Below are 19,368 nucleotides of genomic sequence, written 5' to 3' on the forward strand. Positions count from 1 at the left end.
AATAATTACTTAACTAAATTTAAATTTTATATATTAAATTTTATACATTATTATATCAATATATATATATATATATATTATATTTTATACATTATTATTAGTAGGTAAAAACTATAAAACTTTTCATTAGTTACTATAGGTATAGAGTTAGAACAACTAAATTGCGACAATAATATGTAAAGTTACATTATTAGCACAACAAATAACATGATATTGTTGGAGAAAACAAATAATTTTTTGGTTGATTGCTTTATAAGATATTCTTGAATCGATTTACTTATGAGTTATAATAATAATAATATGTTTGATGATTATCGAACAACATTAAGTTTATTAATTGAAAACTTTCGTTTAAAATAATATCCTTCACTTTTGTTGTTCATGGTTTAAAAAAAAATTGATTATCTTTAACTCAAAAATATTTTTTTTATATTTCAATCAAATCCAAAAACCTTGTCAATAGATTAAAAAATTTATCCTTTAACCATTTTTTTTCTTTATCTCATTTTTCATAATTATTCAATTAAATATTATCTCAATTCAATTTATCTTTTTATATTTTCGATTTTAGTACTGCTTATACTTTCCTAAGCCATGGTTTATTGTAAACAGGCTCTATATACTCACAAGGTCGGGGTAAGATATGGGTATACAGTATCTTCTTCGCACCATATAGTATACGATAAAATTGGGTATGTTGTTGTTGTATTTTCCACTTTGGTACACTGCAAACCTCAATTTTGTACTTTTTCGTCCTCATTTCTCCAGCAACGAAAAACATTAGTACAATTCTACTTTAGAAGAACCTCATCCCTCTCTCTTTCTCCATCTTTACGGCATCGCTTTCTTTTTGATCTCAAAAGTTAGGGTTTTCTCCCTTTTCCTCTATTTCGCTCCAAAAACTTCAAAAAGCCTAAGCCCCTCGGCATCACCTTCTCGAATCTTCTCTTCCTTTTTTTTTTGTCTCGATTCAGTTCTAGGGTTAACAGATCTGTTTTCAAATATGTTTTGGAAGCTCACATCTCTCTCCGCTTGTTCACCGGTAACGTCACTCGATCCAATTATACATGTCTAAATGCTCTTGTAGTTGTAATTTGATTTGGATAAGCAAGTGTGATTTTGTGGAATTTGAATTTTGAATAATTTTGAATTTTTGATTCATTCTTTTGTCCCCGCATTATGCGTGACTTAAGCTCGCGGACAGTGTATTATGTGTTAAAATTGTATAGTGTGTAGTTTACGAATGTTCTATATCTGAGCACACAGACTATGTAAAAACAAAATTACTTCGTGTTCTGTGGCGCTGTTATATCTCGAGCGCTTGTTTAGCCTATAATTGCCCTAATTGGATCGTGTAATTTGCTTATGCTATATTATGCTAATTTGCCTTAATCAGTGTGTGATGGCTGAAATTAATTGCATAGAAGACAGTGTGGGGATTGCTGGTGTTGGAAGTATTCGATTTCGAGATCATTAGTCTCAAATATTAATAACGGGCATCATTAGTCTCAAGTTGTAAGTACTTTTCAGTGTTCCTGAGAATTTTTGGAGTCCAATGGGTTATGCTAGGAAGAATAAAACTTGCTCTATGTAGATGGTATGCATTACCATTTGCTAGCAAGCACACTATTGGAATGCAGTTCCTACTTGCATTCTCTGGAATACTTGGCTAGAGAGAAACAAATATGTGCTTTAATGAGACGACTGAAATCTAGATGCTGTAAGACAGTAAGAGTCTTTATTTGTGGTGTAGGAAGAACTTTAAATCTGGCATAGCCTCATTGTTGGATCTTTTGAATTCCTTCGATATATATAGGGAAGACCTCTCTTCTGATATTCTCTTATAAGTACCTTCTTGGTACTTGTTAACACAATCTTTACTGTTTCATCATGAAAAGAAAAAAGAAGAGAAAACGGATAATTGACTTAGGATAAGATAGTGTCTAATTAATAATCTGCACAGTTTGATTGGGTTATACATACCGACCAACACTTTCTTTATGCCGTTTTTTCTGATATAATACTACTCTCCCATTACTTTTGAAAAAAGAGATAATATTTCATCTATCTGTAGCAGTGTTATTAAAAGCCATCGCTTCGTCGCTTAAAGCAATGTAGCGATTCGAAGCAAGGGGTTATTGCTTTATAGGTCAAGCCATGCACTTCAGTTAAATGTGGGCTTCAAGTAATGACTTAAGTGAATTAAACAAAAAACTGTCGGTTCTTTAAAGCTCAACTTTGAAGAGTTGGAATAAAATCGGTAATTGTATATTGGGTGTTGAATTCATTTATTTATTGCATTTTGATTATTATATTACTAATGCATATATGTTTGGTTTTAATTTTCTGTAATTGTGCGCTTCACGTGTGCTTCACTTCCTGTTTTCGCTTCAAGCTCCAAGGGACCTTGTTGCTTTTATGTGCTTTTCGCTCTTTAAAATACTTATGTGTAGGAACTGTTTTCTTGTTTGTGCATGTTGATTAAGTGAAAGTTTAAGTTCTCTGTTTATCAACTTAAAAGAATGAACATAAGACCTGCACAATCTGTGAGTGTTTTTGGTATAGAGTAGTCCAGAGTCTTTTCTTTCATGGATTGATTTGGAGTATTTCAGATTGTTGATTCTTCCTTGCAACCATAGTCGTCACCTACTTGTTGGACCCATCCGTTATTCATAGTGTGATTTTCCAGTACTTTGACGTGCTTCTGAGTATGGAATTTTTCTAGCTCGACCCTTTTAAACCTCTTTTTTGAATTTCATAGTTAGTTGGCTATTCTCTATTTTGACTTAAAGATGTCTGATGATTTCTGTTCTTTATGTTGTTACCATAATCCGACACTTATCCTTTGGCTTCTGTTTTTGTTTTCCTCTAAATTGTAGATATGTCCAGATCCTGAAACATTTTTTCCCTTGGATTTGCAGGTTGAAGCAGTATTAGACAAGGAAAACTTCACATTGGAAGAGCTCCTCGATGAGGAAGAGATAATTCAAGAATGCAAAGCATTAAACAGCCGCCTCATAAATTTGTAAACAGTCTTGCAGTTTTCATTTATAATTGCCTCTCATTATCTTAAAAAATGCCTTTCTTTTATCATGCATATGCTTCTGTTAATTGTTTCATTTTAACCATCAATTGGCATATAGTTCTAGTGAAAGAATTAATAATCACACACTTCAGTATTCATACAACTCAAAGTCCCAAAGTTTATTGACAATGTTTTATGATTTTGAGGTTTCAGTTTGAGAGACCGAGCCCAGGTTGAGCAGTTGCTGCGCTACATTGTTGAAGAGCCTTCTGAGGATGCCGATAACAAACGGAAGTTTAAGTAAGTTATCATGGAACATGAATAAGCTTTAATCATTTGAATAATCTAATTGCAAGACGATATGTTTATTTTTAATTTTAGATATTAGGTACCACTTCAGTTTCTTGTTTCTAATTATTGTTTTGCACCATAGATTTCCTTTCATTGCCAGTGAGATATTCACCTGTGAAATTGATGTCATCCTTAAGACTCTAGTGGAAGAAGAAGAGGTATGGTAATTCACTGGATGCAGTTACTACATTTTAATTTTAAATTGCAACTGTAAAAAAAGTCATTACATTATATATTCACAGAAGAATTATTTGCTTGAGAGTTCAATCCTTTTTTTTTTATCATCTTGGCGCAGCTCATGAATTTACTCTTTTCCTTCTTGGAACCAAGTCGTCCACATAGTGCATTGCTTGCTGGGTATTTTAGTAAGGTATAGTTTCATTCATCCAAGGTTCATATATACAAGATTAATGAAATGTTATTTGGTTAAAAGCAAGTTGGTTTATGTACTCTTACTGCATTACAGGTTGTGATATGCCTCATGTTGCGGAAGACTGTTCCCCTCATGAATTATGTCCAGGTAGTGTACTCTATGCGCAGATGCATTCTGCAGGATACTTTGCTTTATTTAGTTAAAATTTTGACTTTCTATTTTGAAGAAATAACAAGATGTTATTTCTTGGTTGGCCTGGTGGCAGTAGACTTGAGCCTTGGGGTTTGCTCCCTTTCAAGGTCTCAAGTTCGAAACCCACTGGGTGCAAACAATTTCTGAGGGCCATCGGACTGGGTAAAACCTGAATTAACCGTGGTGCACTTGCGGAAACTCCTTGCCGAGGGCCTGTGCACCCCTGGGATTAGTCGGGGCTCTTAGAGATTCGGACACCCGGTGCAAATAAAAAAAAAGAAATAACAAGATGTTATTCTTTATCAAGAAAAGGATTATGTTAGTGGAAATCAACAAATTGGAAAAATTTGTAGTCTGATATGATGATATATTGTTTGTCTAGTATGATATGATGCTATATTAATTATTATGGCAGTGCTGAAGAAACTAAGATTTTAATAAAGCAGCAATTTTATATGCAGACCTCAAAGATTGGCTTGAGTATTGGTTTACTTTCACCAGTAACTCAATTCATATGGTGAAACTCAACCTATCTTAACCCCGAGAGTTTTGATTGATCGATGATGAAGGTTATTAACCAGAAAAATGTCCAATCCTCATATGAGTCCCCGGCTAAATAGTATCTTATATTGACACCTTGTTGTTATAAATTGCTCATCTAGTAAGTGATCTTGTGTTCATTTTCATCCAGTTTTCAAGTTAGTGTCTAGAAAATTATAATATTATAATTTTTTGGTAGAAAAAAAAGAAAACATCATTTCCCTGATGCTGGTAGATTAAATGCCAAGATTTTGGTCCATATTCGGGGATCGGCAAAATTTTTATGAAAAGAAGTCTCTTTTTTGCAAGAAACAGAAGTTGAAATTTATAATCTCTCTCTCCAACACTAGTTCAACCTTAGAAACCCACATGTCTTCGTTTGTTACATGTTGCATTTACATTTCAACACCTATTTATTATTTGCTACCCATTTTATCTTTATAAACATGCATGAGTATTTATTTATCAAAAAGCGAGGTATGTATATCTATTTGTGGTCATGTCATTTTAATTTGTTCCCAGCGATGTAGTAGTTGATAATCTTTAGCATCATTCATTTCAAGTGTCATATTATTTTTCGATATAAGATTAGGCAGCAATTTTTTTGGGCTATGGAAAGTTATCTTTTTCGAAAACCAGTTCGGATTCATGTCGGATCGTTCGATTACGACAACTATTCATCTTGTAAGGAGGTTGGTGGAGTAGTATAGGGAGAAGAAGAGGGACTTGCATATGGTGTTCATTGTGACAAAGTTGCAATGGAGGTTAGAGGTGTTCTTATGGCTTACACTAGGGCAATTAAGGACATGTACGATGGAGCTAAAACTCGGGTGAGGACAATGGGAGGGGACTCAAACCACTTTCCAGTTGTGATGGGGTTGCACTAGGGGTAAACTCTTAGCCCGTTTTTATTTGCCTTGGCACTGGATGCACTGATGCGTAACATTCAAGGGGAGGTGTCATGGTGTATGTTATTTGCGGATGATATTGTACTGATTAACGAGCCGCGAGACGGTGTTAATGCGAGATTGGAGGTTTGGAGACAGACTCTGAAGTCTAAGGGTTTCAAGTTGAGTAGGACCAAGACAGAGCATTTGGAGTGCAAGTTCAGTGACGGGACTAATGAAGTGAACGTGAGGCTTGATACACAACTCATCTCCAAGGGAGATGGGGGAGGTTGCCGAGGATGTTACCCATCGTATTGGAGTGCGGTGGGTAAAGTGGAGACTCGCATCCGGTGTTTATGTGATAAGAATGTGCCGCCTAAACTTAAAGGTAAGTTATACAGAGTGCTAGTTAGACCGGCTAGGGCTGTCAAGAACTCCCATCTCTAGAAGATGAAAGTAGAAGAGATGTTGAACTTCAGAAAGGATGTGCGGGTATACCCGGATTGATAAGATTATAAATGAAGATAAGGATGTTGAGATGGATGTGTGGGCGTACCAGGATTGATAAGATTATAAATGAAGATATTTTGGCCAGGGTAAGAGTGGCTCCCATGGAGGACAAGATGCGGGAAGCTAGACCTAGATGGTTTGGGCATGTGAAGAGAAGTACAGATGCTCCGGTAAGGAGGTCCGAGAGGTTGGCCTTAGTGGGTCTGAGAAGAGGTAGAGATAGGCCAAAGAAGTATTGGGAAGATGTGATTAGGCAAAATATGGCGTTGCTTCAGTTGTCGGAGGACATGACCCTTGATAGAAAGGCGTGAAGGTCGAAGATTAAGGTAGAAGGTTAGTAGGTAGTCGAGTGTGTTTTTTTCTATTCCAGTGGTATTAGTGGCAGTCTTGTATTCTACTATTGGTAGATTTTTATCACTTCATATTGTTCCTTTTGCCTTGTTTTCTTATTTTCTTGCTGTCATTATTGCTTGTTGATACCGCTTTACTTGCATCTTTTCTTGAGCCGATGGTCTTTTGGAAACAGCCTCACGGTAGGGGTAAGGTGTGCGTATACACTACCCTCTCCAGGCCCCACTTGTGGTATTATTCTGGGATAGTTGTTGTTGATGTGCCCCCTACGCTTGTTAATTTCATGATGTGTTAGTCCTTCCCCTCTTTGTGTTCCTTCTATTTCATTTCTATGTTTCTAGAGACAACCACTCTGCTTTACCCATTACCTTAAATGTCTATTTTGCATTTTTAGCAAACCTCTCAATTCCGCTGCAGGATAATCTTAGGTTCCTTTCCGAGACTACCAATACGGTCAAACTTCTCTATAACAACATCGTTTGTTTCGAAATTTTTCGGCTTTTATAGTGAATGACTGTTATAGACCTATAACAACATTTGACATTTAAATATATTTTAGCTGTTATAGACAAAAATAATCCAAAAACTAATTGTTTTTCTTTTTTAATATTATCTATAAAAGATTAATAAAATATTTAAATTCAAAATCTCAAAAGATATGAATATTTCACTAATTAAATGCTAAAGAAATCTAATACATTATTAAAAAAATTCTTAACTAAACGCACAAATATTTAAACTCTAAGGCACACAATTAAAAAATACGAATAGATTACTTTTACATATTATTGGTAATTGACCAATATAAGATATATCATGCGTACATCTTCAAATAAAAAAAGAATGATATGCATATCTTCAAAAAGTATAAATAGATCTTTTAAGTATCTTTTGGCATTTTTCTAATGCAAGATATATCATTTGTAGATCTTTAGTTATAAAAATATTTGATGTGCATATGTTCATGGAACATAGTGCTATCCTTAAGATAATATATATAGCTATTATAAGTTGTACATTAAAGATATAAAATATTTGCTTAAATATTTAGAATTATTATTAGTAATAATCTTATCCGAGGACATGACACTTGATAGGAAGCTGTGGAGGTCGAGTATTACGGTTGTAGGCTAGGAGGTAGTTGAGTCTTGCGTTACTTTGTACCTTTGTGAGCCTAGTCCGGTAGGGTTTTGTCTAAGATAGCTAGGGGCAATGTCGTGTCTTACTATTTTCTATTTTCGACGCAGGATCCATTTACTAGCCAGCCATCGTTTTTGCTTTGCATTTTTTTTTTTGCATTTTATGTTCCTATTTTTCCTATGATCTCCGTGGTGAATCTAATATTCTCTCCTTATGTCTTTTTATTATCTTGAGCCGAGGGTCTTTCGGTAACAGCCTCTCTACCCCTTCGGGGTAGGGGTAAGGTCTGCGTACACACTACCCTCCCCAGACCCCACTTGTGGGATTTTACTGGGTGGTTGTTGTTGTTGTTGTTGTTATTAGTAATAATCTTAGAAAATCTGCATGTCTGTTATAGAGGGGTAATTTTACAAAGAGCGTACTGTCATAAAGATGGTTGTTGCTGTTATAGGCAGAATGCTGTTATAGAGAAGTAAAATATAACATAAAAAATCGGTTCGGAGAAAAACTAGGCTTTTATAGTGAATGGCTGCTATATAGAGATGCTGTTATAGAGAGGTCTGACTGTAATTACTTTCTTTCTTTTCCCCGGTAAACATTGTAGTTTGAGTCCTCTCTAGGGTTTGGGTTCTCTTTTTTGAGAAGGGTTAGTGGGGGCAGGGTTACATCTTTCTGCAAATTCGAGTTAGCTCTTTTATTTCTTCCTCGCTTCCTCTCATGCTTCTTGCGCCTTTTATTGCTGACCTGTCTCAATTGAAGACCCTCTCTCCTTTGACCTACTATATATCCCTGACCCTCTGTGTTTGCATCCCTACCCTGTAGACTATCTGAAGGCAGGAAAGATAAAGAACTAATATTTTCCCATTTGTGCTTCTGTTAGTTTTCTTCGCACAGTCTAAGTTGCTTCTACATATTTCTGTGAGCTTCAAATGTTTTTGTATTTCTAGATCATCCTAAGTAGGTGGTAGATAGCTTCCTTGTATAGTAATTTAACAGAACTCAACTAGCTCTGTCTGGATTTTACTGTTGGACAGCTCATGCTTGGTTTCACCCTTGTTGAAAAGTTCAAGTAAGATGCAGTCTGATCTGAAATAGTAATTGGAGTATATGTTTACTTATCCAAGGAAAGAATAGATAAGAAAAAAGTAATTATGGGTTTAGTAAACTGCATAACAATTTTTGGAGTTATATATTTATTCTGTTGGACAAGTAAATTTCTGATGTAGTTTAACTGTATAATTGCATGTCTACTTACACGTGGTTAGTGGGTGGTGGAACAAGGAGGGTCAAGAGCTCAAAACTTGCTCAAGTAGTGTATGAAATAATTGCATGGAGTCACTTTTGGGAAGAAGTGTTGCTCCAAGCATCTTTATTACAGGGAGTGGGTTAATACATAGGGGACCATATCTAACTCCTTCCTTTCACTTGGCAAACTTAGGGAGGATAGTAGCAGTGTGTACATGTTTTATTGCTTTTCTTCCTCCTCCCGCCTAAAGTATTGGTTATATTCCGGATCATTTTGATTTTCTTACAGGCGCATCATGATGTTTTCCGCCAGATGGTCGATTTGATTGGTATAACATCCATAATGGAGGTTAGTGGTGTAGTTTTCCATTCTTCTATCTGCCACAATGTGTGTATGATTGTGATATATAGTCAACTATGACAATTAGTCTGATGAAGGCATCCCTCTGATGAGCTGTTTCTTTATAGGTTTTGGTGCGACTTGTAGGTGCCGATGATCAAATCTACCCCAATACATCGGATGTGATGCAATGGTTAACTGACAGCAATTTGTTAGAAATGATCGTGGATAAATTGAGCCCCTCTGTAAGTTAGAGAGATATGTGGTTTACCTGATTATCTGCTACTTTTCTTTAGTATTCCTTTGATATATGTTCTGGTTGACATTTACAGGCTGTCTAGGTATTCATCTTGCACTAACAATAACAGTTAATGATTGTGCACTCGTGCTTTCGTCGATCGATTCTGTCAATTAAGCCTAGTTATCTTTGCTTATTGGCAGCGCATTTTGCTGGCGATACTGTGTATTTTTATGTTTTAAATGCCAGCGTATTGCTTATTGAATGGTACGGCAGTTTAATGACATTCTGCTTCGGGGCAACTGGAGCTGCAATGTGTAGTTGACAGGAATTACGTATTCCTGCAGCAGTAAACTGAAAGACCAAATTCCTTCCATTGATGGATCCATGTCTCTTTGACTCCTCTTTGTTGATTTCAGCAGGTTTCATTTTTGACCTAGAAATCTGTTTTTTCCCTAATGTTCATGTCAGACAGGGAACATAGGGACAGAGATAAAGGGGGCTCTTATCAACTTGTTCTGCCCTACGATTAATAATTTTTGTTTTACTTTATCATTTAGAAAACTTCTGTTCCCAAGCTTAGCTCAGATGCAGCTTCCTTCTTTTTATGTTTTTCCTTGGGGGTGGGGGGAAGGGAAATGTGAAGCAGTGTAGAATTCAGATACCCGACATGTGTCAATGCTTTTTTTTTTTGAATTATTTAAGAAGACCTAACAAGAATTGATCTAGCATTTCTGATGTACTGTTTTATTGTCCAGAGTCCTCCTGAAGTACATGCTAATGCAGCAGAGACCCTATGTGCAATTACCAGAAACACCCCATCACCTCTGGCCACTAAATTATCTAGCCCAAGGTCTGTAGGACTCCAGTTGATACTTTTCTTGAAAGCACTTTTTTCTTTGGGATTCTCTCCTGATGATGTTAATTTTGACTGAATAAGTTGCTCAACTTCCTTTACATGCAGCTTTGTTTCAAGGATATTTTGTCATGCCCTTGAAGATTCACAGTCAAAGTCTGCCCTTGTCCATTCTTTGACTGTCTGCATATCTCTGTTGGATTCAAAAAGATCAATCCCATCATTTATGATGTATTCCTTCCGGAGCCAGCATGTTTATGAGTCACCCATGCATGTCAGTCCTGACACTATCGATGCAATGTTGCCTAAACTTGGTAAGTTTCTTTTTGCAAAAAATTTCATATGATTTTGAATTGCTAAATACTTGTTCAGATACTTTTCTACCCTTTAGATCAATTCAAAGTTTTCTGAAAGAGAGTGGGTGGTAGGAAATCATGAAAACGCAAAGCTGTTGCAGAACAGGCCACCCAAAAAAAGAAGAGGAATCCTTTGCTTCCTAATATAGCTGATGTGTTTGCTGCCCCTTGACCCTTATCTTTAAGATGTTTCATAACAGTTGCTCATTTGGAACAGGTGACTTGGTCAAGCTGTTGAATGTGACCTCTGATGAGAAGATTCTGCCTACGACATATGGTGAACTCAGACCACCTCTAGGGAAGCATCGCTTAAAGGTTTGTATTGTTTACATTCTTTGAATCGAGTGAGCTGATCTTGTTTTTATACTACAATTTGATGAATTTAGGTTGATTGGTGTTGTTTCAGAAGGATATTTATAGCTAGAATTTCCAATAGTATGGACTTTCATTATCTGTTAGAGATCAAGTTGGCTCATGTTTGTATTCTGGATGAATTGTAAATAGCTTGATAACCTTTCTTGTTATATTTTGTGGATTTGTTGAAACATATTCAGCATTTAGACTGGAGTAGAAGCTCAGAAAGGAGTGTTAGCATGAACATATGTTCAATATTTGCATGCTTCCTTTCACTTCCACTGTTAAATCATTGAGTTGTTTATCTTAACCGAGTCTCTTTCTCTTTTTATATTTAGTGGTTTGCTTCTTTATTGTAGATTGTGGAATTCATTTCTGTGCTACTGAAAGCTGGCAATGAAGCTGCAGAGAAAGAGTTGATTAGCTCTGGGACGATTGAGAGAGTCGTGGATCTCTTTTTTGAGTAAGATTTTATGCCTATGCTCATGAATTCTGGAACTCTGAGTGGCTGGTTTACTCACCAAAAGCCATTGATTTTGTGTTGGTGGCTTTCTTACTATTTCTTCTTTGGTCCGAACAAATTGCTTGATTGCTGTATAGGTACCCTTATAACAATGCATTACATCATCACGTGGAGAGTATAATATACTCATGCCTGGACAGCAAAAACAATATCATTGTCGACCATCTTTTTGAAGAGTGTAATTTGATTGGGAAGATACTTCAAACGGATAAGCAGGCCACTATTTCTAGTGATGAAAAACAGGTTGATATTTCTAATTAACTGATTTACTTTCTATTATATTATTAGGTTTTGAAATTGCCTCGTTCTTTTCGAGTTACCGCACCCCATTCTCTCCAAGACCAGAACATGTTAAATGGGAACACTGCAACCTCACTGTATTTAATAGCTTGATATGCTTTAATGGTGTTTTTCAATTGATGCAGCCAACTTTACCTGCTACTGCGAAACAAGCACCCCGAGTGGGTAACATAGGACATATAACACGGATTTCCAACAAACTTGTTCAATTGGGAAAGAATGACAACCGCATCCAAGAACATCTTGAGGTGTGTGAAAGCTTTATACTTTGTTGCTTGATATGCTTTCAACAACAAGAACTGCATATGAGCACATCATCAACCAAAATTGTTCAGTTAGATTCTGAAAGTTCTCTCTGAGTCAATTGTTTATGTCTCTAAGCAGTGCTCTCCGCACAACTAAAAAGGAATTAAGGATGGACGTCGGCAAATAGTTTCAACATACAGTTACCTACCCTCCTGTGCTTCAAAGGGATTGTCTTGATATGAAATTGATCTTAGCTTGTTTTTAGAAGTAGGGAAGAGAGCTTGGCACTGATTTTACTGTGCATTGTTATAAAAACTGTTTGATTGATTTTTAAGCACCATGTTCCTCTTCACAATAATGTGATTAATTCCTTTGTTAAACAAAATCATTCGTAGCCTTTGATGTCAATATTTAGTTTGTGGTGTCCTATATACTGCAGTATCTCATTAGATTCCTGTCACTTCTTTTTATTGGTTTTGGCTCATGATATTGATTGAGCAGCAGAAGTTGGTGAAAGGTTCTGCCTCATGCGTTCTATATAATAACTTTTGACGGCATTGGATTTCGTGCAACATTTCATCTCCTCACATGTTAATCGATATTCTTTATGCCAGAAAAATATGGAATGGAGTGATTGGCAAATTACCATCTTACAGGAGCGTAATACGATCGAAAATGTCTACCGATGGGCTTGTGGGTACGTTTTGCCTCTTCTTTTTGATTGTCTAACTGATCGCCAATATTATGTCATTTATAGTGTTTTTCTGTCAATCAAATATGTGCTCATCCAAAATTAGTTAGGGCTTGGCTATATGGATTCCCTTTGTCATTCATACACTTCTAGTAACGCGTCTTTTAAGGCAATTAGGAATTCTCTAACTTTAGAGGTTCTTTTCTAATTTCATACTTATCATATATGGACATACAAGTTCTAACCCCCTGTCTAACACCAGATGTGACGTAACTATAACAACTACAGCAACTGAACCACTTATAGTGTTAGTACTTTGTTGTCTTTGCTAAAACAATCGGTGTTGTGCCATGTTATTTTCAAGTACCTCAACTCTGCCCTCATCTGGTGGAATGATAAAATGGAAAAAGTAAACAGATTTTCAAAATGATTGGAGTAGTAAACAGCGAGGAGTTGTAACGATAAAAGGCGGACTATATTATAAAGATACTTCAGAGAGAGAGGTGTCTGTCTTTGTGAGCACCAATCTCTGTCTGTTGGACCTACTTTGATGTATGAACTTTCTAGTATCTGAAGAAAGAGGTCGAAAATGGGGTAGAAAAGATAAGGGGTGGGTGGGAAAGCAGGGAATTAACTGTTGATGCGTTTTTGGTGGACCACTGTCATGTCCTTTACTGTGACCTAGTAGTGACAAGAAGTGTCACAATTTATTAGATGAAAAGCTTCTAGTGAAATCATTCAATCAGATAGTCAAGGAGAGTTCATCTGAGTAGTATAGAAACATAAATGTCACAATCCGTAAGAGAGTGGAGAAGGAGAGGTGGTTAGGTTGAGTTCTCTTTTGGGAGTTAAAGAACTGAGTGTTCCAGCTTACTCCCTTCTTGCCTCTTCTGCTCTAGTGCCCTTGTCAATTCCTCCATTAACTACTGGAATAGAGGTCATGACGAATTTTTTAAACATGAGCAGCCGGCCAACTGCATTGCAAGACCGGATGAGGGACAGTGATGAGGAAGATGTGCATGATAGAGATTATGATGTAGCAGCTTTAGCCAATAATCTTAGCCAAGCATTTCGATACACCATATATGACAATGATGATGCTGAAGAGGTAAGGGTCTAATGCATTATAAATTCAGGGTTGCTATCTCTTTTTCTGCTTTTTCAAAATTCTATTTCCCAAAAAAATGAGGGTTGCTATCTCAGCCTATTCTTTCTTTTTGGGGAAGGAAGTTTAGAGGGGTGGGGGCGGGTTTGGGTGAGGGAGGGTGTTCTGCAAGCAGAAGAGAAGAAAAGAGGAATGCCACTCTGGAAACTGTGCACATAACCCCAATTTGGGGATTTGGAATGCGATTGGGTTATGGTTACACATTTGTCAATTCATTCATGGTCTTCATCACTTTTTTACAGGGTCATGCAGCTCTTGATCGAGATGATGAGGTAATACTTTTATTCCGTGATTGACTTTACTTCCTTTTGAATGTTTTAAAGGTCATCACTCTTTTATTGATGTTATCATTAGCCTCTGGCATTCTCACGGTTCTATGGTCATGCCATATAGGATGTTTACTTTGACGATGAATCCGCTGAAGTTGTGATATCATCCCTCCGATTGGGAGATGACCAGGGGAGGTGAGTTCACAGTTCTGTAGTTTTAAAGGAAAGTTTTGTGCAGGAGTCAATACATTACACGTGTTTTCTGCAGCGTCTGTACTATAATTGGGTGTAGGTAACTAAAAATAAAATGGCCATCCAAACAGAAACCCAAAGAATGTTAAAAGCAAGAAAAAGAAAAAAAAAGAGGATGAGGAGAAAGAAGAATTTTTTGTATTCCTCTGTTCATTTGACCATAGAAAATGCATGCCCTTGTGTTCCGTTGGTTCCTTTGCGTGTGTTAAAAAATGGTAAGTTAGTGATGCGGCGAGATTATATCGTCTGTTCTTTCTATATGGACTTATAATTGTTTGTGTGACAGTTTCTTTATCTTTTCTTCCACTTTGTGCAGCAGTTTATTCACAAACTCAAACTGGTTTGCTTTTCAAGATGATAGACTTGGCGATGCACCTATGAACACCTCACCTACAGAGGCAATGGAAGAGATCAACCTTAATGGAACATCAAATGATGGGAATAGCAATAGTGATGATGAGGTAGTAGTAGGAGAGGAGGACGAATTGGCTGAGAGCAAAAATTCTACAGATGCAACACCCACTTCTACTTCAAATGCTGTTAGTGGATTGGGTGGATCGGATTCTGTCAATGGTGGTAACTTCAGTCAACAAAGCGAGAAAGCAGGTGTGTCAGATGACATGGGTTTCTTCCGCTTTGAGACGTCAGACAATGATGACCCCTTTGGAGACAGGCCTATGCCTGAATGGGCAGCGTGGGGGGATGCGTCAGATTTTCAAGTTGGTAGATCCTCTGTGAACCCATTTGAAGATCCTAGTAACTCTAGTGGCCATCTGGCCAATTCAGGGGAGGCAACAACTCCCTTGGTAAGTTCCACTTCTGGTGGTAGTGGAGAATCTCTTCCAAATGGTGTCTCAACATCTCCGGATTCTAGCAACACTTCAACTGGATCTGATTCTAGTCAGAAAGCAGCTGCTGTTCCTTCTTTGTTTGAAGAGGATGTTGAATTTGTTGGCGTAGAATTAGAGGGTACTGAAAAGGCAATGGAACATGCTCTTAAGGAGGGGATTGTTGGGGAGGCTGCTCCTTTGAAAAGGAGCACTGTTCCTAAGAATCCTGAAAAGGAGAGTACAGATGATGGTGGGGCAGGAATAAAGGAATACAATGATGCAAACTACTGGAGAGTTGACCAAGAAGTTGCAGTACTGGAGTAACTGTATGCGGAAATTCGTTGATCTTCATTTGAACCCGGGATTCAGCGCTGATTGCTTGGATCCCAATTTTTAGTTGGTGAGGTTATGCAGCCAGTTGTGTACAGTGGACTTGTTCTCTGATTGGGATCAAACAATAGGCTAATATAATGGTTGTAACTTATTATTTACTGTTACACTTCTTGATGTTTATTGTTCAGCTTCTTTTTTTCCCAAGTTATCAAATTTTGATCTCTTCATATTGTATCTGGTGTAAAATCTGGATAAAGTAGTTCCAGTTTAAGGCAGGCTTAAGGGCTGCAGTGTTGGAATAATCTGGCTTCATATCTTCGTTTTGTTAAATTATGGATACAGTTGGCTTTGTTATATGTTATTCTGAGTGCATTTGATATCCAACAAAAGCCAATAGTTGCTGAATTCCATATTGAGGATCGAAAAGTTGTTTGTTTCATTTTTCTCGAATTGGTCTTCCAAAGTGCCTGTTCCGCTCATCAGAAGAAGTACTTATTCCATTTGGAGATGCTACTTGCTTGCTTCTTATTCGAATGACTGTTCCAGTTGTCAGAGATTGAGAATCTGTAAGTACCAAACTAAACTTCCATTAGTGATTATGGGTTTCTTGAGGTTCAGTGTCTGCAGCTTTATTGCAAGTCTTCTACAGAGTATCACATCCTGCATGCCAGCGATTGAAGCACACTTCTTTTACTGCAGGAAGTGTCCTTTGGCTGCTTGGTGAAAACATGAATGCTTTTATGCTTTTCTTGTTTGGAGTGATTGGCATACCAAATGCCTTGATGATAGAAAATGAAGAGGGTATGCCAAATTTGTTGGTCTGCCTTGATGTGATTTTCAGCACAGGTCATTGAGCTTTTAGCGGAAATACTGTGTAGTCTAGTGTTCGTTTTTTTGAGTCATATCTGGATAATGCGCCCGGTAACAGTGATAGAGATGAAGATGAAGATTCAGTTATCCTTTATTCCTACGTTGTTTGAGATAAGGGTCCATCAGATGAACTTGGTCCTATTGACAGACTCAGTGTGGGGCAAGTAGTGAAACGGTAATCCCCCAAATTACTGACTTAATATTACAGTTGCATTTACTTCAGATGATGGCATTATGAGTCGGAGATTTTTTTTAAAAAAAAAACTATTCATGGCAGTGTGAATGTATAGTTTCCATTTGCGTCAAAGGAATAGTAATTGAAAACTCTGTTTTAAAAGGCAGAATTGGGACTCGCCTGGGACTTGCCCCGTGGCGGAGCACTCGTAAAATGCCCCTGAGCTTATATGTGGGACTTAATTCCATGAGACTTACGCCTCGGCCATCGGGACTTACGTCCCGGCATGTCCAACGCCCAGCGTACTAGGCTCGCCTAATAGTATTTTATGTAATTGTTTGTAACTAACTTTGTAAATCCTCAAATTTTCTTAATAAATCGTTGACTATTCAAAATTACTTTTTTTTTCTTCATCATAAATCATTAAGTTTAGAGTATTTTATGTCATAATTAAAATAAAAATTATTGCACGTTATCCATTAAGACTGCTATCATAGTAAACTTTAAATAAAATCTTTCATTTAAAAAGTATTTATTTATTAACTTTTGTTACTTTATTGTATAATAGTCTATAATTTTTTTTATATATTTTCCTAAATATTATTTTTTTCACGTTTACGAGATATAATATTTATTAATTTAATGGCTCAATATTAGCTAGCACAACTATTTACAAATAATTAGTTATCATGGTATAGTATGGTGAATTATGTATCACTTTATTAACTTGTTGAAACTTAAAAATAAATGATGTTAGAGAATCATATTTAAATTGTGAATTATGTTTTTATATAAACCCTCTTTCAAATTAAAAGCATATTAAATAAAAGGAATATTTTAAAAAAAAATCAAATTATAATATCGAAATTCTTTCAAGATGCATTACTCATTAAGAGATACATATAAGATTTCGTATCGAATACATTACTTTTGTTGTTTAAGTTGTACGATGTTGCAGCTAATTTGCATATTATGATATGTCATACTTTTCGTATTATTCATAGTGGAATTATAATATATAAGTATTTTAATTAGATTAGTTGTTATAATTTTGTGATTTTGATGTAATTTTTATAACTATTTTTTATTTTATACTATCTTAAAATTCTTGAAATTAGTAAAATTTAAAGATTCGTGGGACTTACGCCCCATGTCTCAGGGCTTACGCCTCGCCTCGTCAGAGGTAAAACACCTCGCCTCATGCCCCCGCCTTTTAAAACATTGATAGAAAATATATAGACCTTGACATTCAGAGTAAATCTTTGAAGAAAGTGCTAATTATGTTTTGCAAGACGCACCAGTAAGGGAAATGAAAACCTGTAGGCTTTAATTGTGGCTACGGAAAAAGGGTAAAAAATATCGAGAAAATTACATCATATATCACTTGGGCCATACAACCCATCCGAAAATAGCCCACATTTGAAACCCTAACGTGGTTTAGTAGCCCACAAATATTATTAACGGTTTTCGCTTTTAAATTTTTTCTCTCTCTCTCTTCTTCTCACGCTTTTCTCAGAGAAGTACGAAGGCAACCTTCCTCCATTGTTGGGTCTCAAGTAATTTTTCTAGCTTTCACTCTTATTTTCAGGTAATTTTCGTTTCATTTTATGCTTTTACTACAATTTTGGTTTTAAACTTTGTTTTATTTTTAATTTTTTTGCTTTTCTGATTTTGATTTTTTTTTTTAAAATGTTGTTGTGCTTTCCGTTCGATTTTGTGTTCCTTCTATCTTCGTTCTGGGCCTAAACTTGATGTTTCAGTTTGCATGCTTTGTTATTCCGAGTTTTAGGGTAGAATTTATTTTTTGAGTTTTGTTACAATTTGGGAAAATTGGCCTCTGCTTTGTGTTCATGGCCTTTGTTTTTTGTTTGATTTTTGTATTTTCCTTCACTTGACTTCACTTTTGTTAAAGCTTTGTTTGTTTTATTGTAGAAAATGCGTTCAAAAATACCTGCTTCTAAAAGTCGTATGAAGGTTGCTGGAAAAGGTGTTAAGCTCGATTTTGCGAAAACATTAAGGGACTTGCCCTCAAGCCCTGATTCTGAAGCGAATGTGCATCTCCAGGCCCCCGATGATGATGATTTTGAGTCTCATGCTCCTCCAAAAAAGTCGCAACAAGAGAGCAGACGAATGACTCGTCCGCAAACGAGTAATACTCCTACTCCGGTTAACATTGTTAGAATAAGGAGTAAGAAATGTGGGAGACATGAAAATTCAAAGAAAAGCTGAAAGTTGGTTTGGTTATGGATGATGTAGGCCCCAGTGTTAAACCGAAAAAGAAAAAGATCAAGGTCGTTAAGCATAAAAAAAGCAAGATCAAGGACAATGGTGAGAGTGGTCTTGATTGCATATCCAAAGAACAAAGGATTGCTACTCGCCGCAAATTGAATGAGAGAAAAGCTAAGCTGAAGGTATTCCCTGTATTGCTATTAATTTTATACATGCTTATACAATTTCATACAAAGTTATACAACTGTTTATACATCTTTATACAAGTACTGCTACACTGATTTATACATGTTTATACAATATTTTAGTATAGTTTTTGTTCCTGATTTCTTTCTTGTTATTTTTCCATATGCAAGGTTGGAGACTTCTATATACAATCAGTTGATCATTTCCACAACAGGATTAGTTCCCATACCGAGATTGATATTGTTAGCATTTTAAAGCAGTGTTTGACTGACACGCAGCTTCAAATGTTTCGTGCTAGTTGTTTTGGGTACTTCTTGGATCTGCCTCAATTTAAAATTCAAAATCAACTTATTCATTGTATACTATTGAGGGAAGTCGTCCCAGGGCGGGAAAAGGAGTTGTGGGTTAAAATTAATGGTTGTTTGCTGCGTTTTGGCATTGGAGCTGTTATCGCTGGTTTGAAGTGTGTAGAAGAAGATGCCACTTTCTATGACAAACCAGATGTCAATAGGTTGCTAAAACAGTATTTTCCAGGAGATGG

At 36.4% G+C, this 19,368-nt stretch overlaps 1 protein-coding gene across 2 annotated transcripts; it reads left to right on the forward strand.

Annotated features, from left to right (window-relative positions):
* LOC109235434 (serine/threonine-protein phosphatase 6 regulatory subunit 3-like) lies at positions 741-15,721 on the forward strand. Of its 2 annotated transcripts, none has more exons than XM_019401541.1 (19): positions 741-1,042; positions 2,922-3,025; positions 3,239-3,325; positions 3,459-3,534; positions 3,672-3,746; positions 3,843-3,896; positions 8,904-8,963; positions 9,083-9,199; positions 9,951-10,045; positions 10,157-10,362; positions 10,622-10,719; positions 11,118-11,221; positions 11,359-11,524; positions 11,707-11,829; positions 12,442-12,524; positions 13,485-13,626; positions 13,926-13,955; positions 14,077-14,147; positions 14,524-15,721. In XM_019401541.1, the coding sequence occupies exons 1-19, from the start codon at positions 1,004-1,006 to the stop codon at positions 15,356-15,358; spliced, it is 2,565 nt and encodes an 854-aa protein (XP_019257086.1). In that variant the 5' UTR covers positions 741-1,003; the 3' UTR covers positions 15,359-15,721. The 2 variants fall into 2 exon arrangements, with proteins under 2 accessions (XP_019257086.1, XP_019257085.1); XM_019401540.1 differs by having other exon boundaries at positions 742-1,042; positions 14,521-15,721.

The sequence above is a fragment of the Nicotiana attenuata genome, chromosome 12 (assembly GCF_001879085.1).
Source record: "Nicotiana attenuata strain UT chromosome 12, NIATTr2, whole genome shotgun sequence".
Lineage (NCBI taxonomy): Eukaryota > Viridiplantae > Streptophyta > Magnoliopsida > Solanales > Solanaceae > Nicotiana > Nicotiana attenuata.

Excerpts from the sequence above, each read along its gene's own strand:
- LOC109235434 (XM_019401540.1), top strand. The coding sequence starts at position 1,004 with ATGTTTTGGAAGCTCACATCTCTCTCCGCTTGTTCACCG. Across the intron at positions 3,326-3,458 it reads GATAACAAACGGAAGTTTAA|ATTTCCTTTCATTGCCAGTG; the intron begins GTAAGTTATCAT and ends TTTGCACCATAG. Across the intron at positions 10,720-11,117 it reads TAGGGAAGCATCGCTTAAAG|ATTGTGGAATTCATTTCTGT; the intron begins GTTTGTATTGTT and ends TCTTTATTGTAG.